Here is a 27,123-nt window from a genome sequence, read left to right as displayed (position 1 = left end):
TTCAGGTGAAATTAATCCTAAATAGACTGCATAAGGCACAGGGTACCAACATTATTTGTCTAATCTTTTTCTCCTTTGTCTCCTCTTGTTCAGAAATATCTGTAAGTATGCAGAGATTAGATCAAAAGCATTTCTGTGCTAAATACCCTGAATGCTAAATATCCTTGCTATTTGGTTAATAGGGAGACATACACTCGCCAGGGAGACCTTATAGCAGCCTTTCAATATATAAAGGGAGCTTATAAGAAAGATGAAGAAAGACTTTTTACCAGGGCTTGTAGTGACAGGACAAGGGGTAATGGTTTTAAACTAAAAGAGGCTAGATTTAGATTGGATTAAAGGAACAGATTTTTTTTTTCTTTTTTTTATGATGGGGGTGGTGAGACACTGGAACAGTTTGCCCAGAGAAGTTGTAGGTGCCCCATCATTGGAAGTGTTCAAGGTCAGGCTGGACAGGGCTTTGAGCAACCTGGTCTAGTTGAACAACGTCCCTGCCCATTGCAGGAGGGCTGGACTAGATGATCTTTAAAGGTCACTTCCAACCCAAACCATTTGGATTCTGTAACAAGAAAACTGGAGCTTAACTGTACTTCTAATGGAGCTGTGTAATTCACCTTTGATCTTTGGAGCTGTATGCACAGGGGATATTCCTGTTACTTCTAAATCCCTAAAAGGATCTTACTAAGAGGTAGGTAATTTTCTGCTTCATGTGAAATGTTTGTAAGTGAAGGATCAAGAAGTCTTCCAAGGTCCATGTATAGGTTTTATTCCTCAAAAGACAGCTTCTCTTTAGAATTTTCTGCCCCTGTATACATAAGTGCAATCTATCCTGTTAAGATCCCAGAAAATAATGAAAATTACTTGAGTCACGTGAGTAGTAAAGGATGTATGAATCTGATGCTATTTTTCTGTGTGTATAAACTCCCTGTCATATTCACCATACAAAATTAACTGACTAGGACAGACATCATTCTGCTGCTCGCTAGATCATGTTGGCAGGAACGATAAAGGGCATCTGCTTTTTCTCACATAATAGCTTTTTTAAAAAAACTTTATTTTTCCGTTAGGATCAGGTAGGCATTTTATTCCTATCACTATTCTTCATTTGTTTATTGTGTCATGCCCTAAACTGCTAACAGCCTTGTCTGAAAAAAAAATTATTTATTGATGCAAAGATATAGCAACTCAAAAGAAGACTGTGTGCACATCCCATGAACAGTATGCACAATGATGCAAGAAATTAGATTATATCCTCTAACCTAGTCTGCTGTTCCATTTCAGACATTGTTGAACGAGCTTGACCGAAGCATGGGTAGATACCGAGATGAAGTAAATCTCAAAACAGCCATCATGTCCTTTATTAATGCTGTTCTGAATGCTGGTGCTGGTGAGGTGAGTCACTGCCCTGGAAATTCCTTCCTAAATGTTGTGCTTGAATTAATTTACCTTGGAAATGGGTAGTAGATTGTCACAAATCTTGTGGTTTTGAGTGGATATAGTTTGTGGAAAATAATGTTTAATTGTTAATATCAGTCTTATAATGTCTTCCATATTATTTCATTGCCAGCCTCTTCTAATATAACATAGACTACTTGCACTGAAATGATCGCTTTGGGTTTTTGCTGTTGGTTTGTTGGTTTTTTTAAAGAACTGCAAAGCATTTACTTCTTGATTTTAGCCTTTTAGAAAATATTTTGGTTTACCTTCAGAAATGTTTTGAAATGCTAAGTTGTTTTGACTCAAAGCCAAACTCAAAACGTTTTAATTTAAAAATGTCAAAGGGAGACATTTCAGAAAAGACAGTTTTTTGGTTTTCTTTCATTAACAAGACTTTCTTTTGAGGCTGGAGGATAGTTTAAACTGATTTTGTTTCATTAAAAGTATTACTTTTGTTGCATTGGCTTTTCTTTTTTTTTTTTTTTTTCATTAAAACACAACAGAAAACAAGCTCATAAGAGCTCTGTCTGGTCATGTATTTGTCTTTCCATGGCAGTCCTGTAACATCCCACTGAATAGGTGTCAAGTTTGCCAGAGTATATGGTGATCTTATGAGAAATAAACATAAAAGCTAGGAGGAAAACTGCAGTATTGCTCATCTGTAAGCAGGAGCTGGACTTCTAATGAACTAGCAGGACAAACACTAATACTTTTGATCTTTATGGAGCAAAATGGAGTGTGCAGTCCCTCTGACTGGGCATGCAGAACTCATTGTAGGTAAATGAGGGCTGTATTTTTAACTGAAACAGAGGAGAAGGCTTTTTTTTATTATTCTTTACTGGAATTAATCGTCCTGTGAATTTGGTGTCAGGATAGATGATATTAAAAAGGGAAGAACTGAGGTTTTATGTAATTTTTTTTTAATGTGATTAAAAGCTTTTGGAATCCAATAACTTGATTTCCCCCCCCCCCTCCCCCACACACACACTTTTTAAGGACAATTTGGAGTTCCGATTACACCTACGATATGAGTTTCTAATGCTGGGAATTCAACCTGTCATTGACAAGCTAAGAGGACATGAGAATGCCACACTAGACAGGTAAGACATGTTTTCTGAGAACAGTTACTGATCGACAGAAAGAGTTCTTAGAAAGTCTTCTCCATTTGGGTTTCAGATTTAAGCACAAAGCTGTCTCTGTCTCTTCCTAAAACTGACTTCCTTTAAAGACAAAAAGGAGATTCATCCTTAGAATTAAAATCAGCAGATGAAGTAGGAAATATACATACTAAATTGGCTGTGGCAAGGAGTTCCTTAACTCCTTTTCTTCTAAGCTGTGGATGACAATCGGAGCCGGGGCGGGGGTGGGGGGCGAATATTCTAATTCTTTTGCTTTGTAGCAAAACTGGAACAAAAGCCTGTCCTGGTAGGAAGAAGGGAAGTCAGTAGTTCATTGACTTCATTGAGACTGAGTATGCATGGTCAAAGCGCAAGTTCTGAGTTTCCAAGGTTTTTCTTTAAGGTCAGTCTTTTTTGTGATCTAGCTTGTACCACACCCTCCCAAAGAGTGGCACTGGCACAACTATCAAAGAGGCATCTGTGGTGGGCAAAGGGGTAGAGATACAAGGGGGGCAAAAGAGAAGAATGAGGAGCATCTTTAAACAGCCCTGCTACTGCACAAAATGTGACACTGGATGGCACCTTCACATTACCGTGTTAAAAGTTATACGGATAATAAATGTTTTCTCCACTAACAATTCCATATTTTGCCACAGTAATTGAAGCTGCTAATGACCTTAAATTAAACCTTTCAGAAAGCCACATGCTGAAATAAACTTGGAGTAAACAATCTGAACAATTTGACTGAGACACTTCAAGAAGCTAAAAGACTGACGAAACAATAAGGATCCGAGTAAAATCCATTTGCTTAACAAAATGAAGCATTTTGAGGTGTAAAAGCAGGCAGCTGTAGGAGTCTGCCTTCTCCTGCGACCACATTAAACTTTGTGAAGAGGCACTGTCCTGCTTATGTGCAGCTATCCCTTATTGTCTACTACTCCAAGCCCCTTCCTACAAAGCAGGTCTGATTTGTAGGTATCTGATATCTGGGATTTCCTAGATAGAAGTGTCAAGTTTGCCAAAGCACATGGTGAAAAACCTATGGATCAGGCCTATGCCTGCAGATGTCGAGGCACTTTTCTCAAACATCCACTGTCAGGAGCTGCTATAGGGTGATGGAGCTATCCCTGGGTGCAAATGTAATGTGCCTGAGATTTTGCGTAAGCATCAGGTTAGCACCAGCTGCCTGTAGTAAAGAGTGGCCTCACGTCTTTGAGCAGGTGGAGGCATATACCTGTGTATTAATGTTGCAGGAAACGACTGCATGCAGTTGTATGTGTCTACATTTTGCTGTGGATCTGGAACCAGTAATGTTACTTTAGACCTACAACATTATAACCAAGAAGACAATCTGTCCTATAGGCAATGCCTGTTCCTTTGGTCAGTAATCAGGAGTATTTAGGAGGGGCTTAGGGGCACTTTTGGACCTTACAAGTTACAGCGATGAGAATGATAACAGGTTTGAGAGGATCCCAGATGCCTGAATTACATAGACTATATGCCAGGTCTGTACAGGGGGATGTGCCACAGCCTTTCTCCACATCATCTGCTGTGCTCTCGTGTCCATGCAAGAGAAGTCCAGATATGTCATGGTCAAATGTGTCTCTCACCAGGTCCCCCAGGCACCAACAGAGTCATGCTGCTGTGCTCATCAATAGGCAAATGTATAGATAACTGTAAGCTGTGCTGTTTTGTATCCATGAATGCATCTCTGCTCCACTGTGTAAAGGAAAGAACTTGTTAATGGTCTAATATCTGGTTAAGAAGTATGGCATGGGTTTTTTAGAAATGTATTATCACTGCAGACATTGCATTTATCACAAATAGAATATAGCTTTCCTATTTTATGTTTATTTTTAGCAGCCTTAGCTCAACACAGTGACTTAGCACAAAGATTAAAGAGCATGTATACCTCAGCCAGCCAATCCTTTTGGCCTGTCATTGACCCCCATGAGTTGCCTTGCATACCTATCCCAGCACTTCAGGTAGGAAAGGCTTGCAATTTCCAAGTGTTCTAGCTGGAAATGAGGAGTTGCTGCTTCTATAGTGACATGCTTAGTTTAAATCAGAATTATGCCATGAACACTGGCAGGTTTTGTTTTGTTTGTTTTGGTGTGTTTTTTTTTTTGTTTTCTCTTAGGCACTTAGATTTCTTTGAGATGGTCAGAAATGAAGATGACCTGGAACTTGCCAAGCGGTTTGACCTGGTAAGTCTTCCTCTGGAGTACCTGAACTTGCCAAAGCTGAACATCCACTTTGGGTGCTTAGTGGGGCTTCCCTTTGTGTCCCCTGAAAACAAGGATTGACTTTGGTGTTGAGAGTGGCTGGTGCTCTTGTTTTCCCTGTTTCTCATTTAGCAAGTAGGGGGTCTGTGATGTGTGAACAATGACAACGATGATCACAAACAGGGATTCTGCCAAGTATCTTTGGCAAAGACTTCTTTCTTTCATTTGGCTGAAGGTTCAGGAATAGAGGAGGTTCTCAGCCCTGCTTTCATGTCCTCAGTCCTGATGATCCAGATGCATTCTAGTTTCAGACATCCCCTTTACAGGACTATGGGTGAAGGTTGGGCTATTCTCTGATACTTTTCCCCAGATTACAGGAAACTTTTTCCTGAAGACTGTCACCTCAGAGCCTGTGGAGAGGATCAGTATTTTAGATTGGGTGGATTTAAAACAAACATAAAACAAGGATGGTTTCCACAACCTCTAGCAACAGTAAGAGGCTGTAGGGTCCAGAATAGTAATAGTTCCCTCTGTTTTCATGACCAGCTCTTGCCACACACTGGTACAAAGCAACTAGCCCTTTCCTGCTTAGCTTCTACTATTTGTGCCACCACTTTCTAGGACTCAAATGTTTTGCTTGCTCTAGAACAGCTCTTGGTGGCTTTGCATGCCTCCCACCTTTCTAGCCCTTTACTTTGGGGATCTTGTCCTTACTGGAATGGGGATGGCAGTGCTGGTCTCAAAGACCCATGTGCCTGCTCCTCACTGGAACTTGCAGCTGGACGTTTCAGGAAACTGCAGGTGTCCAGTTGCTGGAAATTTGCCTGTCTCTGTGTTGATGAGATCTTTCAGTTAGTCAGGCTTTCTCTGTGCATGTTTTTTCTCTTACTTGTTCTTTCCCTACCTTCTCTAACTTCAGATCCACATCGATACAAAAAGTGCCTCTCAGATGTTTGAGTTGATCAAGAAGAGATTGAAGCACACAGATGCCTATCCTTATTTGTTATCCATCCTCCAGCACTGCTTGCAGATGCCATGTGAGTACATCAGTTTTCCAGAGCAAGGGGTATTGAAGAACTGGGTGAAGCTTTGATATAGGTACAGTGTCACCAACACACACTGCCCTTATCTTCCATTCAGAACTTGGCAGTGGCTGAAGCACTTGGTATCTTACACTGACTCCATCCAGCAGATTCTTGTTGCAATACTTAAAGCAGCAGCTTGACCTCTCTGCACTTGCGAGTAGCTGAGACATTCCAGTTAGTCACTGACAGAGCTTTTAATGATTTTTAAATTAGAAGTTTTAAAAAAGAAAGAGCCCTTGTACTCTAGATCAGGGAATTCCCAGAAATAGATATCATTTTGAATATTAACAAAATGCACTGAGGAATTTTTTTGCTGAAACAATGCAGTACAGAAAGCTGTTCTGTCATTGGGAAATTCCACAGTAAGTCTTCAGGCTGCTGTCTCATAGCAATGCATCAGTGGAGAGCTCCTGAACTCCAACTGAAAAATAACATTGGCATTTGTTTTCAAGAGAAATGATAGAAAACTTCTTGTTAACTGTAACAAAATAATTCAGTTATGCTTCCAGAGTGTAGCAACTAAGCAAAGGCATAGCAAGATCCCTAAATAACTGCCTGCCTTGATCCTGTTAGGTATCAGGTGCTGCTCTTCATTACTTTCAGCCATCCTTGAGCAGCCAAACTAAAAAGGGAACATGAGGGAGATGTATACTGTGGTGTGCTTGTTCAGAAAGTAATGTGGTATGTTTTCAGGCACACATTAGATTCAAGTACTGCTGTGCACAAATTCAAGCAGTTGTTGGTCCCAGTGATCTCCTTGATATTACTCTTTAAGGCAGTACTTGAGCTTCAGGTATTGACCTGGATTTTTGGTGGCAGAAGGGCTAAATCCTGCTAGGCCAGGACAGGATTGTACTGGAGAAGTTTTAAAGAATCTAAAGGTCTAGGTTATGTAACTCAGGGAGCTGAGATGAACTTTATGTTGCTCTGGCTCTTATGTTTGATATCCATGGGATCAGTCCCTTTGGCTCAATTTCTGTTCTTTTTGTCCTTACTTTTTGGTCATGTTTGTATGAATTTTTCACGCCATTTGAGTTTCACTGACCTGCAGAGAACTCAGCATGCAGATAGAACATCTGATTGTTTATTACAGTGCCTGGTCACAATGTTACCTAGGTACAAAAAGAAATCCCAACATCAGCCCCAGAAAATATTGAGTAACAGCTATCACAAAGGAATCACTTCTGTAGGTGTTTAAAGTGCAAGTTAGAGCTAATCTGCCAAAAGGGTTGCACAGCCTGCATGTGCATATCAGGCACAGAGTTGCCCATGCCTGTTATGTGCTGTTCCAGTATGCCGGGTGTTTGTAAATATTCTGCTAGCAACACTTCAGGGTTAGACTTTGTGTTCTGTAATTTACTACACACAGGATTGAGATGGAAGGTGGAAAGGAAGGAATGACAGTGTGTTGGAAGGTCTGTGTGCTTTGGCATAGAAATGGAAGTTCTCATGGGTTGAACTTTTCCTGTACAGATAAGAGGAATGGAGGAACCTTCCAGCAGTGGCAGCTGTTGGACAGAATACTCCAACAAATTGTTCTTCAGGATGAACGAGGAGATGATCCAGATATAGCTCCATTGGAAAACTTCAATGTCAAAAATATCATTAAAATGTAAGCAGCATTATTATTGTTTATTGCTATTATGCAAGTACATGATAAGTATGCAGGTGTTTAGGAAATAAAATATCATACCTGAGGACTTTCTTATTTTAACTTGCAGCTTCTCGTTGTCCGGTTAGTCTTCTAAATAGTTTCCTTCTAATGACATCTTAACCAGACAGTATTTTCTAGCATTGTCCTTGCCTTCGGCTTCTAATTTCTATTAAATATTAAGCGGGTTAAAAGAGCAGAAAAATACCTGTGATACTATAACAAGGCTTCCTCATGTGCCTTTTTTCATTCAGAACGTTGGTGAAAGCTTTCATTGATATTGCCCCTCCCCCCAAAATAATTGTGATCTTTACTTAGGTCTCATTCCTCACTAATGAGCACATAGTTTAGAAAGATTTCAAATAGTGGAAAGCAGCCCCCACCTAGCACACAAAACCTTATACCTCTTCATAAAATATCTGCATGCTCTCACCCACAGACTTGGCTGAGGGCACTACCATTATTTTTTCCCATAGGACGCATCATTTGAGAAGTCTAGCTACATGAGCTGGCTCTCATCTCAACTTCCCTGTTCTCAGTCCTTTTTTAGCCAAACTTTTGGACTCTTCATTCCATCCATCTGCCTCTGCAGGTAATTCATGGTCCATTACCCTTCTGAATTATCCACTGAAAAGAGCATTTTACAGAACATAAGCCTTGTATGAAACCAAATTCTCGTGTACTAAAAATCTTACAGTCCCTCCTGTTACAGGCATGAGCCAAAATCAAAACTGTTTTCTCATCATGGAAAAAACATACTGGTGTTGATCTGTCTGTCTGAATATCAGACTTCATTGTAGAACTCATGCCTGATCTTCCCTTTCTACTTTCATAGCTACTCCTCATTCTGCATATCTAATCAATCCCCAGCATGCCCTGCATATTTTCTGTCAGTAATAGGAAATAGCATTGCCAATATGAGATATGAGCATTGCCTTGTTACTGATATATTACCCAACAGATAAGCATCCTCCCTCCTCATAAGAAAGAAAAAATAGAAACAGAAAGTTTAAAAAATGATGGAAATCTGGTCTCATGTTAAGGGTGGGGTAATTTGTAACCCACAGCAGCTATTTTATTTATTTATGATTATTTTAGTGACGACTTCTCTCTTTCAAAATAAGTAGACTGAGCACTTTGAGGGCATTACCTGAAGACAGGAACGTATCAGAATTTTTTCCCCAGGCATTCCTTTATCCCTTTTCAGGACTTTGAGCAACAAGCCATCACATTCATATTAGCTGTTAGCTACAGTAAGGATCAGGATCTGGAACCACACTGGCCACTGGTATGATCCTGTATAAATACGTACATTCACCAGGTTGCCTTTTTCTATCACTATATGTAATGGCCACTTGCATTTCAGCCTGGGTAGCTCAGAACAAGTTTAAATAATCTGATTTCGTCTTTCAGGCTGGTGAATGAAAATGAAGTCAAGCAGTGGAGGGACCAGGCAGAGAAGTTTCGGAAAGGTGAGTGCGTCCTCTGTGCTTGGGGAGGCAAAAGAGGAGGCAAGACTGATCCGGATACAGTCAGAGCAGTGGGCAGCAGAGATGGGCACAACTTTTCCTTTCATGGACAAAACCTGCCCTGTTCCCTCCAGTACATTTTGTGCCATAGTGATCAGTTTCTGTGTTTCATAGGATGGGGTTTCCCTCAGTCCTCACATGAAGGGATTTCTAAGTGAAACTTGGGCATTGCTGTCTTGATCACTGAAAATCACTGTCAAGACAGTCAGACTCTGTTTTCTTCTTCCTACTCTCATTATACATCCCCAGTTGAACTGACAGATTTGTCAGCTTTATTTCAGCGTAACCTGCATCTCTTCAGGGACTGTTCATGAGCTTTATTTCATCGGCCGCACTTGCCTGTTCCCCCTAGATCATGCCGAGCTGATGAGCAGGCTAGAGAAGAAGGAGCGGGAATGTGAAACAAAGACCCAGGAGAAAGATGAAATGATGAAGACACTGAACAAAATGAAGGACAAGCTGCAGAAGGAATCCTTGGAGCTGCGCCAGACCCGGGACCAGATGAACGACCTGGTGGCTCAACTTAATGAGTTCTCGGTATGAGACTGGGACTCTTCCCATCCTTGTTTAAAGCCTGCTAACTAGTGACTGATGAACAAAAGCACATTATGAGTGAAACACTTTCTATGATCAGTACAGAGAGAGTCTGTCTAGCCAGCTACAAACATGAATACTTAGAAGCTGCTCAGCTTTTAGTTGAGACCGAAATCCGTGAGCTGGTGGTATAGAATGGATAATGCATGGGGTGCTCATTTCTTTCTCTTCAGGCACTTTCCTTGCAGGAGCTGCTGAGTCACATGTCCTCCTCCGGCCATAATTTTCACTGCTGGGTGGGGTGGCCCTCGTTATTTCAGTGGAATAGAGAGAAATCTCCCAGATACAAAAGTAAATTTAGTGAAGAAACAGGATTTCCTTCAAGAGGTCCGTACTGCCTTGGAGCTCTGCAGAAGTGACATTTGCAGTGGCCCCCTCCTGCTTGGTGCTCCTTTTGTCCTGAGCCTCAGCTCGCCAGGACACAGCCCTGAGAGGTTAGACACTGCAGCAAGCAGATTCATTCCCTCCTCCACTTAGCCACTTTGCATTAGCGGGGCCTAATGACAGGTATTCAGTATTTCAAACCCTAAGGTTTAAAATCCAGGAGTTCAAAAGTTCATAAGATTGAACTTTTCTCTTTTTTCATACATAAGGAGAAAATAATACATTTTGGCTTCTTTTACTAGCTTTCTGTTTTTCTGAGCCATTTATGGTTCCTTTTTTCAAGCTCTTCTCCACAACTTCAAGGGCTTGAAACTTTCTCTTAAATGAAAGCCGAGATTCCTCCCTTTATTGCATGGCTTTGAGTGCAGAAGGCTTTAAAGAAAACATCAAATGTTTTGAGACTCGTAATAAAATCACATCAGCTGGCAACATGGAGTTATTGTGCCTTTTAAACTGTTTGCTTTCTTTTTCTGTGTGTTTTTTATTTTCCAGCAAGGGGGCAGCATTTCCTTCCCACCCCCACCACCCCCGCCTCCAGGTGGCCCATTAGCTTTGTCCTCTTCTCACGTGTCTGAGAATGCGCCACCGCTGCCACCTCCTCTGCCTTTCTCCAGCTGTCCCCCTCCTCCTGCTCCGCCACCTCCTCCAGGAGGACCTCCTCCCCCACCAGGAGCACCACCTTTCTTCAGCATGGGGATGCCACTCCCTTCAACAACCACCTTCAGCAGCAGTGGCACCAGCCTGAAGAAGAAATCTATCCCGCAGCCTTCACACCCACTGAAATCCTTCAACTGGGCTAAGCTGAGTGAGGTAAGAAATTGCAGTACTCTCAGCAATTAATTTACTTTCTAAGTACAAGTCAATGTTGATTAAGGCCATGAAGTGCAAGGTGACAGAAGCGAGTGATATTGTGGCTTTCCTTGGGCTGAGGTCAGTAAGAGTCAGTTACTGTCTTGAGGAAGTGTCCCTAGTTCTCCAGCAGTGCAGTGTATCTCCTGTGGTGACCAAGGTGCTGGTTAGATGAGCTACAGTAGATCTGGGCATGCTATTGGTTAGGCAAAGCTGGAGTGAGACTGAATATGTAAGCCAGAGCTGGACATCTCCAGGACTGGTGTGCCAGAGCTGCCCTCACTTGCACGTCAGGAAAAAGGATGGCCAGAGCCAAGGTGGGCAAAACATGGTGAGAATCAACTTCAAAACCAGTCTCCTCCACCCTGGCAGGAGGTGTCACCAAGGAGAGAAAGGTGGCCCGATTCTTCTCACCATTTGTTCATGGCCACGAGGGAAGCTGCCCTTCTTCTTGCATGGTTACAACTCTGTCTCTTGGCGATAAAACTCCAAATTGGCAATAAAACCAGAGGACTTGGATTCTTCCTGCTGCACTTATTTTCTGCTACCTTGGTTGCCTCTCCTTCCCCTCCACTTCTCTTTCTTACTTCTCTCTCTTCTTTTTATTTTTCCGTCTCCCCTTCTCTTTAGGTCTTAATTTTTTTTTAACTGATTTAGAAAGAAAAAAGTGTCTGTGTTGAGTTTGGATGGCTGCCTAGAAACCCAGGTTCTCTTTTAGACTGAAACTCACCCAGGGTCCAACTCTGGCATTTGGAATGAGTGTCCAGGGACCTCTGGAATGCCACAAGAATTCTCTCTCCCCCTCTCTCCTTTTCTTTAAAATAAAGTGAAGTGAAATATTTGCTGCACCGTCTGTGCTTGTCTGTCAAGGCCACGTGGGGGGTGTGGGAGAAAATGTAAGGACAGGGATTTATTTTCCTTTGCAGAACATGGGACTTAGTGCTCTGAAGAAAAGAAATAATAACTAATATATGTATATATATGAATGTATATGAAAAAGAGAGAGTCACAGGTGTTTCTGTTTAGTGTACAGTAACTGTAGGCTTATCCTGCCCTCTGGTTAGGAGTGAAGGCAGCTGTGCTAATAAAATTGAAGGCCTGGGTGGTGAGGTGGGTAAAAGATGCTGTTTTGAGGAAGGCAGAATAGTTGGAAAAGGGGACATGAGAAGGTGGGGGCCTCATTTTGGGGTGTTTGCCAGTGTTAGTGTTTTGACTTAGTAAAGTCTCTGCAAAACTAGAGGTTGTGGTGCAGCTGCACGTGGCTTGCCTTGTTATTTGGGGTGCACTTTGTTATGGAATTATTTAATTCCACTGACTGCTGGAGGAGGCAATATGTTTTGGCCGTCTTCATCAGTTATCCTAGATTCCCTGTTCGGTACCGGGCACTTTCTTTCTGTTCACATGGATATGAATCGTCTGAATGCAAAGTCATAGGTAGGGTGGATGGCCTCATCTTGCCTTTTGCTACCATTGCAGCACTTCTGTGGTGTTCTCCTGAACTGTCAAAGTAGCCATACATGAATGAATGAAAACTCACAACAAACATACTGGCTGGGAGCAGCATATCTCAAGATTTTGAGCATGGGGAACTGAGGCCTGGAAGTGTGCATAGTATTATTGTGGTTTGTGGTAGTGTTTAACTTCCAGTTCACATGAATACAAGTTTTCCCCACAAAAACATTTTGAGGAAAAACACATCTGACACCATGTGTATGTTTTTCTTTTTTTAAAAGACCGGTCTAGTTAGCAAAGAGCACCAGCACGTCTGCAGCACGCAACACAGCGAGGTGTGGTGAGACAGTGTTGGAAACAGAGCTGTACACAAACTTAGGGCTGCAGCCAGGTCAAATATGTTATGTGGCTGTTGGGTGTCTCTGCATACTGTTTAAACTATCCTTCTCAAAGCAGTTAATACACAGTATCTCCCCTAAGCTTTCTTAAGTGTGAAGATGATGCCAGGACCGAGGCAGCCCACATGAGAGCCAACCCCTTTCTGTCCGTGCAGCCTGCCTCAAGGGAATGAGAGAAAGCCAACAGAGCCTGCAAGGAGTGTCGACAGGGCTGGCCGAGAGGGATTTGTCTGTGATATCCATTCTCAGTAGCAGAATCAAGGCTGTTTTTTCAGAACAATTCATGACACCTTTTTTCCCAATGTTTATATTGTCTTTGGAAGGAAAGGACTGATCTGCTGGGTGTTAGGAGAATGATCAAATATATTAAAACTCTTAGCAGTTGACAATAACAGATTGTCCACAGTTCCCATGGGCACCACGAAAAAAGGTTTGACTGAAAAGTATTCATGCTTCTAACAAGGAAACTCCAACAATCCGCTAATTTTGTTTGAGAATTAAAGTTTTTGTACTAGCTTTGATGTGAGCTGACAATCAGTGGCAAAGCCATTTAGATGCATGGATGGGCTGAGTTCTGGTGAAACACTTCCACACCACAGCTCCATTCATACAGCACTGTAGCATTGTCTGCAAATTCCATTCATGCAGCACTACAGTAGTGCTGGTGCCAAGGATCTCTGTTTTTTAAGAAAAAGATATTGCAATGTAACCACTGTAATGTCCTGGAAAGATTCCTTCCTTTGTTTCTGGACAGCAAGTGGAGTTTGCTCTCCCACTCTGAATTTTACACAATACCCAAGGTCAAACAGGGACCAGATATTTATGGTTAATCCAACTAATCAACTGGTTTCAGGCACACTGGAAGTATATGTAATTACCTCGGTAATAAATATAAACATATTGATTTGAAGTTATCAGAGTAAATCAAGACAACCTTCAACTGCGCTACTTGGTATCTCATGGCTGGAGAAGCAGCTTCCGATTAAGAGTCAGGCTGGTAATGACTCTAGTCAGTGATCTGAAAGGGGCTTTCTTTAGCCAGCCCTAAAATAGACCCGGGTGAAATTGTCTCAGATGAAAAGTATTTGTTCTACATAGCACATATGGTTTTAAAAAAAAAAAAAAAAAAAAACAAAACCAAAAACCCAAAACAACAAACAAACAAAAAAATACCAAAAGACAACAAAACACCAAGCCCCTCCCCCCCCCAAACAAACAAACACACACATAAACAGAAAATGTTCAGTTTTGACACTGATATTTTTTTTTTTTTAATACTGTTTCTGTAATGTTATTGATGATTCTGATTTCGGGAACTTTCTTCCTAAAATCAGTCTGAGGATCATGGCAAACCATGATGCAGGACTGCTGCCAGAGATTCAAAATTAATGGAAAGAAAATCTCAGTGTGAAGCTAATCATAATAGCCTTGGTGGTGCCTAGTCCTACAGTGAGATAAAACAGCTGTCTCAATTAACAAACAAGCCAGAAATACAATTTGCTTAAAGTGGGTTTTTCTTACACTGAGGAAAGTATCTGATATCAAGAGAGAAATCTGAAAAATGCACTCTGTTCATATCCCTTATTCAGATTCATAATGGAATTATGAATCCACTTGTTGCATTAGGAATTGGCTGCATAGTCACACTCAAAGAGTTGTGGTCAACAGCTCAATGTTTGAGTGGTGTCCCTCAAGGGTTGGTAGTGGGACCTGGTGCTGTTTTAAGATCCTTGTCAGCAACATGGACGGTGGGGTTGAGTGCACGCTCAGCAAGTTTGCCAATGATACCAAGCTGTGTGGTGTGGTCAACGTGCTGGAGGGAAGGAATGCCATCCAGAGGGACCTGGACAGGCTGGAGAGGTGGGCCTGTGCAAACCTCATGAGGTTCAACAAGGCCAAGTGCAAGGTCCTGCACATGGGTCAGGGCAATCCCAAGCACACCAAATACAGGCTGGGGGATGAAAGGATTGAGAGCAGCCCTGCCAAGAAGGATGCGGGGGTTACTGGTGGATGAAACGCTGGACACGAGCTGACAATGTGCACTCGCAGCCCAGAAGGCCAACCACATCCTGGGCTGCATTAAAAGAAGCATGGCCATCAGGTCAAAGGAGGTGATTCTGCCCCCCTACTTTGCTCTGGTGAGACCCCACCTGGAGTACTGCATCCAGCTCTGGGGCCCCCAAAATAAGAAGGACATGGACCTGTTGGAGCGAGTCCAGAGGAGGGTCACAAAGATGATTAGAGGGCTGGAGCACCTCTCCTATGAAGACAGGCTGAGAGAGTCGGTGTTGTTCAGCCTGGAGAAGAAAAGGCTCCAGGGAGACCTTATAGCCACCTTCTAGTACCTAAAGGGGGCCTACAGGAAAGATTGGGAGGGACTCTTTATCAGGGAGTGTAGTGATAGGACGAAGGGTAACAGTATTAAACTGAAAGAGGATAGATTTAGATTAGGTATCAGGAAGAAATTCTTTCCTGTGCAGGTGGTGAGACACTGGAATAGGTAGCCCGGAAAGGTTGTGGATGTCCCATCGCCGGAGGTGTTCAAGGTCAGGCTGGATGGGGCTTTGAGCAACATGGTCTAGTGGGAGGTGTCCCTGCACATGGCAGGGGGGTTGGAACTAAATGTCCATTAAGGTCCCTTCCAACCCAAACCATTCTATGATTCTACTAATTAAAATTTTGAAGTTGCTTCACTTCTTGATGGTTAATATTTTACAAATATTAACCTACTAATAAGCAGGATTGCCTGCTCCGGTATTCACAGGACACTCGTAGATTCTATGATTTCTCTGGACCTGCAGGACAAATGAAAGGCTTTCCCAAAGTACTGGAAGTTTTCACTCATGCTGTGAGGTTATTGAGGCATGATGGACTTTTGTGGCTTGCAGAGTATCACCATTTATCTTTCAGGGTAAATAAAATCATCTGTTAGATGTAGCAGAGGACAGCTTGATGTGATTTGTAGCTCCATGAAACACTCTCCTCTAATCTTCGTAGGTCTCTTGGCAAATTGGGCTTCATTACAAAGGGGGAATGACATAACTGCAGCAGCTACAGTGATCAAATTGTTAAATGCAACACACCAAAAACTGAACTTGATGGCGCAAATGCCTTGTCAATACTTGTTCTGATAATAAGATGTTTCCTTACTTAGGATGTAGCACCATTTTGGTAGAGGATCCTGGGAAATGTAGTTTACAGAATTTGCTTCTCAAAGGGGGCTAAAACTTTGCAAATCAGAGGAACCACAGATCTTGGAAGACTTGTAGAATGAATGAATAAATAAATAAATAAATATGGAGAAAGAAGCATGTTACAGATGAAGTGACCTTTCTTTTTTCTTTTTTTTTCTTTTTCTTTCTTTTTTTCTTTTTTCTTTCTTTTTTTTTTTTTTAAGGAGAGAGAAAAAGGGAAAGAAGAAATAATGAATTTACTTTATTTTTAAATTCTTATTTAGGGACCATAAATATTTTTTATGGTGCTGAGGGAATCATTTATCATAGCAACCACATTATGCAAGTCTGTTTCTCTTAAAATGCTCAGTCTCTCTGGCTGATGACAAGGAACTATCAGCCAGTTAATCCATAACTGAGTAGCAAGAGCTCAGTGTAGGAAATTATCTGGCAGCAACATGAAAGTTGCATGGACAGAGCTCAGGGTAGAAATAGAAAGGACAGCCCCATTGTAAGTGTTTTGTGTAACAAAGGTTGTTTATACCTCTGCCTGCCTCTTTTTTAATTTGACTGGATTAGCCCCTTTGGTTTTTAAGCACTAAAATTGGGTTGCTTGGGTCAAAGTTCTGTTTGTGCACACCATTGCAATGGGGGCTGCTTTGGAATTTATGTCTGCTACAAGTAGCACATAAACCATCCTGTACGGGACCAGATTCAAGCTGGGTCTTAAAATGGATCTGAATTGACATGAAAATCATTTTCACCTCCTTGAATCATTTTTCTGGAAAAGCATGGACGAGAACTACTCTCTGCAATCCCTTTGTGAGTCTCAGAACTGCCTGTTCTGGCACCTCTGCAATTCATTTGGACCAGCCTGTTCTGAAGCACGTTTTTACTGTTCTTGCCATTTGCGGGGAAACTTCACTCCTGTGAGAGTTTTGTCAGCTGGACAGGAAGATGGGCAAGACTGTCACGAGTAGCTGTCTCTTGAGTCACATCCAGCCTTCTGCCAAACACAGCATATAGCTTTTTGGCATCCTCAGGGCTCTATCCCAATGATGGCTCTAAGGACTGCTCCTGAAGTCATGTCCACTGGCTCCTGTCAAGAAATATTCTTCCTTTTCAGTGTTTGATGGGACAATCTGAAACAGTGAGGAACTGCTCTGCTGTTCAAGTACATCCCTCAGGATTTATAATTCAAGGTTTATAAAGCCAGCCTGGAAATTGAATGAGAATGAGCACTCTGCCTGGATGCTTCTGGCTAAGATTGGCAGTAGAATCCAGGGTTAGGATAAAACAAAAACTAACTTTGTCTCCTGTTCCTGTGGCTAAGAGGAGCCTCCCAAACTCGTTTGTCATGTTACAGTCACAGGATCATGACGTTTTTCCTACTGTGGAAAGAAGAGCCACAGTGATTGCAAGGAATGATACAATGATATTGGTGAGCCTGTTCAGGGATGGGCACTGCTCCCATGTAGTATATGCTATCACTGTAAATAGCACTGCAGACACCCCTCCTTGCCCTCTGGCACTCACAGGCTGCCTCTGGAGGGAGGGTGTTGGTTTTCCGCCACAGTGTCTGCCCTGCCAGGAATTTCCTCCAGAACACTTCACACTTTTATTTCCTCTTCATTTCGTCCTTCCACCGGGTGTTTTTCCTTGTGTCTTGAGCCTTGTGGCTTAGCACATTTCCCTCATTCCTTTGATGACTGTGAATGGGAAGTAGAGCCTGTTCCTAATTAGTTCTGATAATGAAGTGTTAATGCACTTTGCTGTGTAGGTACAAGTCAGGTACTTCAGAGCTGTAGCCTGTGTGAGGGTTTCATTGCTTTTGCTTGCTGTGCCTGGCTTTCTCTGCATCAGTGTTCTGCTGGCTTTTCATCTCCTGGGGTTTGCTTAGGTCTCTTTACAATCTCTTCTGTCAATTTCCTTTTTCTTTTAATCAACACCTTCCTTATTTTCCCAGTTAATAAAGTACAATAAATGTCCATTAACTAAATGAACTGAAAGACAGTGTTGTCAGATGTGAAGAGCAAGTTTTCTGAATGGGTAATTGCCCAAAGCTGGTCCCACACAACATGCACCTTAACAGTCAGTAGGAAGAAGGTAGTTCAGTCTCTGTGTCCTCTTTGCCAGCAAGGACATCTGTCCTGAAAAAGTCAGCAGGACTAGGCCTTCTCCTAGTTTAGGGTGACTGATGATTAGCTGATTCACGTACTACAAGAGCTTATTTGGTCCAGGGTTGGTGGACAGCAAAGTTGGAGGAGGAGTCTCTGCCTATCTCCCTCCATGCTAATCACTTGCCAGCCGGCTAGGATCCCTGGCGGTCGGGGTAATGTATCACATAGGTTGTGAACATTTCCAGTTAGTGCGGATGATGCTCTTTCAGAGATCTGGGTATAGTTTGTTTCTATCTGAGTCAACAAAAAACTCATGTAGACAGTGGAAACCAATTAGACTTCAAAGACTCAGAGCCTCAAAAGTAAAATAAAATAAAATCTTAAACTACTTTCACAGGCAGGCAAAATGAAAACCACACACCCTTTGGGGTTTACAACAGAACCTGGCAAAATTTGCAGAAGGGAAGATGTGTCTGGGGTTTGACATGCTCCAGTGCCCTTCCTAAGCTTTTTCCTCATGATGGTGACACTTCTTTCAGCATGACCACAATCAGGTTAGAGAGATGGCCACTCTTGAAAGGAAACCTACTGTGGGATCATAGATACTGCTCGAGATGCAGTCTGCTAGCCTTGGAATGTGCCCTTTTGTCAGAGGGTTGCTCTGATGAAAAATACAAAATACTCCCTATGTTTAAAAACAAACAAAAAAAAAACCCATACACCAATATTTTTTTCTTCTTTGACTCTTGAAACAAAGTGTGCCCTCTAAAATGACAACAGTAGTACATAGGAATACGGCCAGTGAGCAGGAGAGAATGATCTGTCCAAATGGCATTGAATGTTTTTAGCTAAAAGCTTTTGCTATCTCATTAAAATATGACCTTTTCTTTCAGGAGAGGATCCATGGCACAATCTGGAATGAAATTGATGATTTAAAGGCATTCAAGGTCCTGGATCTAGAAGATTTTGAGAAGATGTTCTCCGCGTATCAGAGACACCAGGTAGGGGTGAACTCTTCCACACCTTGTCTTCCTTGAATTTCTGGAGGAGGAAAGAATACATGACAGTGATCTGGGCCCTTGCCCACCTGCAGTCAGGCTGCATCCTTTGCTGCTCTGCCAGTATTCAAAAAATCACAAGACCAAAAGGAGTGGGCAAGAACATATAGGGTAGAGCATAACCTTCTGTTGTCAACATACTTCATACTAATGGGCAGCTCTCAGAGACAACAGCTCCCAGCAGGTAATGTTCTATTTGATCTCAGCAGCCAGTGGCTCCCAAAAGCTCCTGAGCTTTACATTCATGCTTGATACCTATCTTTCTATTTCTCACATTTATCCAGAGAAAAAGTCTGTAGTTTTCTGAGTACTGAGCAAGGTGACTGAATTAGCTGTCTTTTGCTTTGTCTGTTTTTAATTAAGCAGCCAACTGACCCAACTGGCTAGGTGACAGAAACTGTCTGAATTATAGATTATAACACAAACAGCATACTTTAAAAGCAGCCATTTATTAGAATGTCTTTTTCCCTCCTCTTTTTCTTGGAAAGCAAGTCACCTTCAATCTGTCTGTCTCCACTGAATGAGATTTAGCAGGAGAGAGACTGTACTTGCACTCCCTGAACTCCCCCAGCTTTCCTTTGCTTTTGGAATATGTTTGGAGAAATTCCATCTTTTGTACTCTGCAGAATTGGATCATTGCTCTGGAGTTTTAGGAAAAGACACAGACATGACTGCCATAAGCAGCCTTTATGATTAAGTCTTACAGTAATGATGATTACTTCATTGTCATTATGATTAACTTATTCAGTACCTTAAAATTAACAACCAAACCCCTTGTCTTTGGACTTTCCACCTGTTCCCTTCTCTCTCATTTTCCTATCTAATCCGATAAACATAATGAATAATTCTTCTGATATACTAGCTCACAGCCACCTAGATAAGCATCTCAACTTGAGTTGTGGAGAATGTGATGTTACCCATTGCATGATGAGATTTCATTTCTCATTCTGCTCCTGCAAATAGCTGTTGCTGTTTCAGTGGGTCCCTCTCTCTGTGAATCCTAGTCCCTGAAACAAGAACTTGATTCATAGAGGGGAAGAAAGGCATGTGAAATTTCAATGCTGCTACAAGATTGGATTTAGATGCTGTGCCAAAAGCTTAGCTATGGTGGTGAGCTCCTGGTTGTCTTGCAAGTAGCCTGACATCATCACTGCAGCATCGAGGTGCCATTCCATTGTTTCAGGTGCAAACATTGCAGCTTTCTCACTAGAAATGACTTTGCAAAGCCCTGCTTCCTTTGGGCTCCAAAATCCAAAGCCAAAGTTGTCCTGGTTTGCTGACTATCAATTGGAATCATAATATTTATGGCTGTGTTACCAACCGCTGAAAAGCAGCCTGGCCCATTCAACCGTAAACTAACCTGACCCTTACCCCTGCCCGCTGGAATGGAGCCGTCATCGCAGAGTGACCTCCATGAGTCTCAGAACAGTTCTCTCCCATCCTCATTAAACACACTTTATGACAGTGGCTCCAGACACTACAGTATCACTTATGTCACTTATGTAAGCTACTTGTATTTTTGTGTAGTTAGGAGCATTGCTGCCGTTCCAGCTTTCATTGATGGTTTTGTGTTGTATTTTTTCTTCTTAAATATTCCATTGCTGTTACTTTACGTGATACTTTCTTTTTCATCCATATTCACTCTAGCGTGAACTGGATTCCAATCAGCAAGTCCTCATCAATTTTCTTTTTTTTTTTTTTTTTATGAGAACTTTTCCAGTTGATTCACACTTAGTCTTTTCTCCCTTTTTATTTTTGGAAATGCTCCACTCTGGCCAAGTATGTGTTTACGCTGGGTTTGCGACTTTTAAACTTCATCCAAATGTCTGTAAAGAAAAATGTCAATGCAAAGCCCTGCTCTTTTGCATCTGAAATGTTGAATGAATACAGATAAAGACATTTCTTTCTTTGCTGTTATTAACATGATCTTCATATTTTTTCCAGTTTCATTTACATTAAACAGTTTTTCTTTCTTCTTCATTTTTTTTAATGACAAAGGGTCTCTTCTCCTCTCTCAAGTCCAGTGTATTGTTTTTGGTGGCTATGAGGGAAAGCAGGATTGTCCAGTGTACAGAATGCTGGACCAAGAATTCTTACACTTGTCTTTTGACATTGCTCCAATCTTACTGTGTAATATTGACCTTTTGATTCAGTATATCTGGTATTTTCCTGGAGTATGGAATATGTTGTGACATAGTTGGAGTCTGTCACCCCGTAGTGCTGCAAGGCTTCTTTGGTGGTTACAGAGTGCTTTCAAAATACTTGGCTATAAGATGTCAAAGGGTATAACGTATTGTTGAAACAAGTTGTTAGTAATAACGGCAAACTGTGCCCATGCCTCAGGAGAGGAGAACTGACCCTCAAGTTTTAACCTTGGAAGTTCTTTCAGTAAGGCTCTGGACTAGATTTGTAAAGGTATTTAAGCATTATCCTAGTTAATGTTTCAAGACCTAAGAGATTTATGCTTTGGAGACTGAATTTATTCTTTTCAGAAAAGACCTAGAACTCCCAGTTCCCCAACATCTGCTGATTTAAAATATACAAAGAAATGCTGAAATACCTTTGAACCATCTGGGCCGGTATTACTTGCTAAGCATTTTATTCTCTTAGAAAACAGTGTGTGTCTAAATTCAGCTGCCTTGTTAAACTTGATATCTTTCTCTGTGACTAATTTTTGGCATGTTTCCTTCTTCATTATTTGCGGCTGCTGCCTGCATAGGACCTGCTAACTAACCCCTCCTCCTGTAAGCAGGTGAGTATCATTGTCTGCCTCCTTTTCCTCTTGCAGCGTGTGGGAAGGTGAAATCCCACATCATGCCATTATGGGGTCATGACTCATCTCATGCTACTCTTTCATATGCCCTTGCACCTCTGCTTTCTGGGTGGGGTAGGTGGTACAAAAAATTCCTGTAGTTGTATTAGCTCTGCAATAGGAAGTGGTTCCTGTTCTTTCACTTAGCCGTAACCTCACTGCTAGTGTCTATAGCCCCCTTTTTTGATGATCCAGAGGAAAAAGACCAGGGACAAAGTAGAATGTGAACATGAACTCTTCCTTAACCAAAGCAATAGTCTCTCTAGTGGAGAACAAAAGAGACTCTCAGGGAGCCTTCTATCCCACTGTTCCTACCTGTGGTCCATCTGCTCTGGACACTACTGAAGTCTCCAGATGTATTCACTAGCCACAGACTTTCTGACAAAGAAAATCTTTCTTTCTGTAGAACCAGAAGGCACTTTGGTTGGACAGAAGATTTTGTGCCAGCTGAGGAGAAAAAGGATTAGACTGGAGGAAAGCCTACTTCGTTTCAGACTGCTGAAACCCTCAGAAAGTTCAGTGGAAGGCTGAAATGGTGTTTAGATGAAGTAGAGATATCAGACTGTCCGCATGTCTTCAAACTGGCTACCTCTCAGTTTATTCATCATCTTAAGCAGAATTTGTGGCAACATATTTGGGAGTAGCAATGCTCTCAGAAGAAGGTTGTTTAGATGTCCTCACAAGTGTCTCTGATAGCTTCAGAAGAAAGCAGCCCTCACCATGAGTGCTCAGGGAACTGTATTTGGAAAATCTGGTCAGGACCTCTGCCACTGGGTGAGGCGAATACATGGCTCTGGGCCATTTACTGGCTTTCATCATGGCAGCATGTGCCATGAAGCATGTCAGTATGGTAGAAATATTTCCCTAAAGTATTTATAATTACTAGGATCTAGAGTGCTGCTGTGGTACGAGACCACAAGTAAGACCACTGCAGCTAACCAAAATCAATCTGCGTTTGAAACTGGGCAGCAATATGATGAACACATTCCACAGGTCTAGTCATCCCAGCACTGAAATTTTAGTTGATTTTTGAATTTGCAATTAAAATCTCAAATCTGAAATACTCTTTGAAGCACGTAACTTAATGTTATCCCAGTGGAAAGTTTGTAAAGAATGATGGGATAAAACTTAACGATCTTGTTTGTCAGGTTGACAGCAGCTCCAACTATTCTTTTGTTTGGTCTATCTCACAAACACTAGTCACTGCTGCCCCCTTGCTCCTCTTTTTCTATGTCTAACAAAATGCAGGTAGTCCATATACAATCTGTTTTCCTTCAGCTAAACTTGCAATCTGGCTTCGGTAAAACCTGAGTCTTCATGTGCTCTTGCTTACACACAACTCCAAGGATCTATAAATATCTCTCTCCTCAATATGAGGTGAAGAGAATGTATTTTTAGATACGACTAGCCCACTCCTTATGACCAAGGAGTGGGCCACATCTGAAAAGTTCGAGTTGTTCATCTGTGTTGAACCTTGTGGGCTGGGGAATTGGAGACGGGATAGAGACTCTTATACCAAACCCTGCTGCACAGCTTTAGGGGAAGCCATCTAAACCCCCACCCCACAACACAGTCAAACCCTGAAACAATTTGTTTTTTTCCTTGGGATGGGTGCTGGTTAACACTAACCAGGTGTGCTTGTCTGCAAACATTAGCTACTGAGGGATAGTGAAGCTTTTAGACCAAAAGCAGAGACCAACAAATACCTTTCTTACCTTCAACAGCTGCCTATCTCCCTGTTCCCCTGACTTCCTCCCCACAAACTGAAGCAACTCAGGAAAACTTTGACATCTCTACATGCCAGATTATACTGGGTGTGCCCTGCTTTTTGGCATTGTTGGTTATTCTCTCAGAAATAATAAATTTGCCCAATGCCCAATTTTTCCTTTTTTTGGAAACACTATTTGATGTATCAAGTAACATTGCAAATTTTTTTCTGCCAAGCTAGACACCTTGGGCACATCCAGCAGAACTATTGTGTGCGTGTCTTCAGCTGGTGCATTGTACCTGCTTGTAAATGCCACTTAGCATTGGTGGTGGCTCACTGCAGCACATTTGGACGTGGGTGTAGGAATCCTTTATATATCCAAGAGCAACAGCTCATTTAACAACAATCAGCTCATTGTAGCTGATTGTACCAAGAACTCAAATGACAACTAGCAGTACGAATCTATGATTTTCATTTAACTCTCAAATATTTAGGTGTCAAAATCTCTTTGAGTGGATTAGTCATGCTGATACAAGTAAGCCCTGAGCTGCAGAACTTTGAGTCCTGGGAGTGAATAATGGAAGCACCACTGTATGCTTGCTGTGATCTTCCATCTTTCCCTGGTATCTGCTGTTGACCACTCTCAGGAACAGGTTACCGTGGTAGATGGTAACTTTTGACCTGACTCAGCATGCTTGCTGGTATGTCCTACGAAAGAAGCCATGTTGCTAATTTGATGGGTGCATTCAAAGCTAGATTATACTGGTAAATCTCAAAATCTGAAGGCATGACAATATGGATATCATGGAAAGCCATTTTTGAAGAGGTTCCAGCAGCAGTTAGCTGGAAAAATAAAAACTGTCCTGTTTCCAATTCCCTCGTCTCTGTTGGTAACTAGAGAGCTATTATCCAGGATTAACGCCTTTTATCATTACTTCTACTTCCCTTTAAGGAATGGTGTTAAAAGATACTCAAAGTAACTACAGAAAGCCAGTATTTGGAAGTAAAATGAATCCCATAGCTCTGTGTGTAGGCAGGATAAGGAGACTTCTGGATTGTCAGACTGGGTTTGCAAACAGTTTCTTTCTGTGTGCAGTGACAAACATTTTGGATGGTAATTTTCCAGGTGATATGTTTGGCAATGGGGATATACAGAGAATTTTGAGAAAGGGCAGTTTCTGTACAATTGAAGGTATTAATTAATTTAAAAAAGAGAGGCTAGTTCAGATGTAGATGTTGACTATCTAGTAAGATAAACGCCATCTTGCCCTACTGTTTGCAACTCTCATATAATATGTGTTGGACTGGTCCGCTGGCAGTGGTAAGAGATGATGGAAGGATTTTCCCTGGTTTTGCCTTTCAAGAATGCTGTGTAACCCCTGCAGGAGGCATCTACTGAAGGATATGCTGTGACACCAGTGGGCATTACCATAATATACCCGATTTCCCTGTCATGCCAGTTCTGCACAATAACATAACTGTTGGTAGAGTGAGTCCAGTAGGTCAGAATCAGGTCCAGTATCTGGAATCAAAGATGACCTTATAGGTGGTAATGAATGGCTTCTGTTTGTCTCACAATACAGGACGTACCTACATGTTTTCTGCCCTTCCTGTTTCCTTTTCTCACCATGTGGGTGGATTTTCCCAGATTGGGATGGGTTTTGTTCATTGCAGTCAGCTAAGTCTATCAGTCTTGGGTGAGAAACATGGTACTGATTGTCTTCCCCTCTCTTTTGAATTATACACAGAAAGAGATGGGTTCAACAGAAGACCTTTACCTCTCCACACGAAAGGTGAAAGAGCTCTCTGTGATTGACGGCCGGAGGGCCCAGAATTGCGTCATTCTCCTTTCCAAGTAAGTGTGCTAAGCCTTAGCTCACAGGGTATCCTGTGGTCAACATAGAGGCAAGAGGGGATGGAATTAAACAAACGGGCATGTTTCTTTTCTCACCTAGACCTGCTGTCTGATACCGGCAGAGCTTCAGAGAAACCTCTCTTGCAGTATCATAAAAGCACAGGTCTCTCTGAAGTTTAAGCTCACTTAAACATATGCACACACGCGTTTTCTGCATTAAACAGATAGACATAGACACCCAGATGTGTCTGAAGACTCATCACCAGAAAACTATCAGTACTTATAGGTAGATGAAAGCAGCTCATTGACAGTGCTTGCACTTCACTCTAAGTGACATGTTCCCCATGCTCTGTGTATGTCATTTGTCTCTGTTCTGTATGTTTTTTTCTAAATATTGCTCTGAGCATCTCCCTGGAATACAGCAGACCTGAGAGTGGTGTTCATCTTTGTTATTTTTGACTCTTGGTGAGAAGAGTGGTTAATGTAAAAAGAATTAGGTCTTGTATTTGTAAATGAAGTTTTGGAAGCCAGGAGTTGCCTTTGCACGCTCCTGTAATGACTCTAATGCTCTCAAATACTGTGACATCAGGTCCCTTTATATGCTTTTATGCCTTTCTACCAACATGAGTATTGGGCTGGATGTCTGTCACTAAACATCAAATTTGTGCAGACACTGATCCGCTTGCAAAAGTTGCCTTTCCTGCCAGCGGAGGGACAGCAGGGCTGGAGACGGGTCCTGGGAAAGCTGGGGCAGTACTGAGCAATAAAACTGTTTCATTGATCAGTAGAAAATGCGGGTTCATATGGATGTGATTGCTTGTCTGCTCTAGCAAACTAACAGTTAAAAGCAGAGTTGCAGCCAGACCACCAGGACTGGACTGAGTTCTTTCCATTGCTTAGTGAAACCATCGGAGACTCTCATTATGCTACTTATGTGGCATTAGCCTCCATGTCAGCAGGACCCCCACCATCCAAACCAGCAATGAGGGAAGGTTTACATTTCTCTCTCTGCGGCAGTTGCCAATGCATGTCTTTGCTGGTGTTGGCAGCTGACTGCAGACTGGGGCAGAGGAATGGGGAGACATAGGGGCAACAGGATTTTCATGCTGTTTGACAGACCTGCTAAAGTGTGGCTGGGGTTCAGATTAACTCATGTAAGCATGTGGAACATTTCCTAGAAGTGGTAACTTAATGTGTGCAGGTGTCTGGGCTGAGGAGGATCCAGGAAGGTGGTCCATGACTTGGTATGACACTAGATATTTATTTGTAAAAATCCTCTATCTCCAAAACAAAAGCAGTGTGGATGGCAGCAGTACAAGTTTTTCACCAGTCACCTCTTCTGCCGTGCAAGTCTGGCCCATTCTTACCTGATGGAAATCCTCTCTAAAGGGTGAGAGAAAAAGGACAGTTTCTGTGATTTGTCTTCCCTTCTGTTGCCTCCAGCAAAGTAGCATTGAAGCATGACCCTTGCACTTCAGGGTGCACAGCGTGTGTTCACTCCAGGTGGGCCACGAAGCCAGTCCACCTCAAGCTGCTAGTCTGGAGTCAAAACAGAGGTGAAAAGCTTTGTTTTGTGACTGTCAACCTCTCCACTAGGAAATGCTCCGATCTTATTGTTAGCAGGCCTGACATGGATGATAAGAGATTTGGAGACTGAGCTCGCTGTCCCTAGAGA

The 27,123-nt window shown here is 42.1% G+C and overlaps 1 protein-coding gene across 3 annotated transcripts in view; it reads left to right on the top strand.

The window, feature by feature from the left end:
• Positions 1-27,123, top strand: part of DAAM2 (dishevelled associated activator of morphogenesis 2) — a gene marked incomplete at its 5' end in the record, with an annotated part of 119,359 nt that overhangs the window by 61,906 nt on the left and 30,330 nt on the right. For 2 of the 3 annotated variants that reach the window (XM_082480978.1, XM_082480979.1), the window contains 10 exons: positions 1,282-1,392; positions 2,434-2,537; positions 4,696-4,762; positions 5,700-5,817; positions 7,339-7,477; positions 8,930-8,988; positions 9,398-9,582; positions 10,516-10,833; positions 18,909-19,016; positions 25,342-25,448. In XM_082480978.1, coding sequence (XP_082337104.1) covers positions 1,282-1,392; positions 2,434-2,537; positions 4,696-4,762; positions 5,700-5,817; positions 7,339-7,477; positions 8,930-8,988; positions 9,398-9,582; positions 10,516-10,833; positions 18,909-19,016; positions 25,342-25,448 — 1,316 coding nt within the window. Of the gene's footprint in view, positions 1-1,281; positions 1,393-2,433; positions 2,538-4,695; positions 4,763-5,699; positions 5,818-7,338; positions 7,478-8,929; positions 8,989-9,397; positions 9,583-10,515; positions 10,834-18,908; positions 19,017-21,792; positions 21,826-25,341; positions 25,449-27,123 lie in introns of all 3 variants that reach the window. The other variant, XM_082480980.1, reaches the window with a different exon arrangement.

Source organism: Vanellus vanellus (assembly GCF_965231255.1).
Source record: "Vanellus vanellus genome assembly, chromosome: 3".
NCBI lineage: Eukaryota > Metazoa > Chordata > Aves > Charadriiformes > Charadriidae > Vanellus > Vanellus vanellus.
The sequence above is the reverse complement of the archived record's forward strand: the minus strand, read 5'-3'. Positions and strand labels throughout refer to the sequence as shown.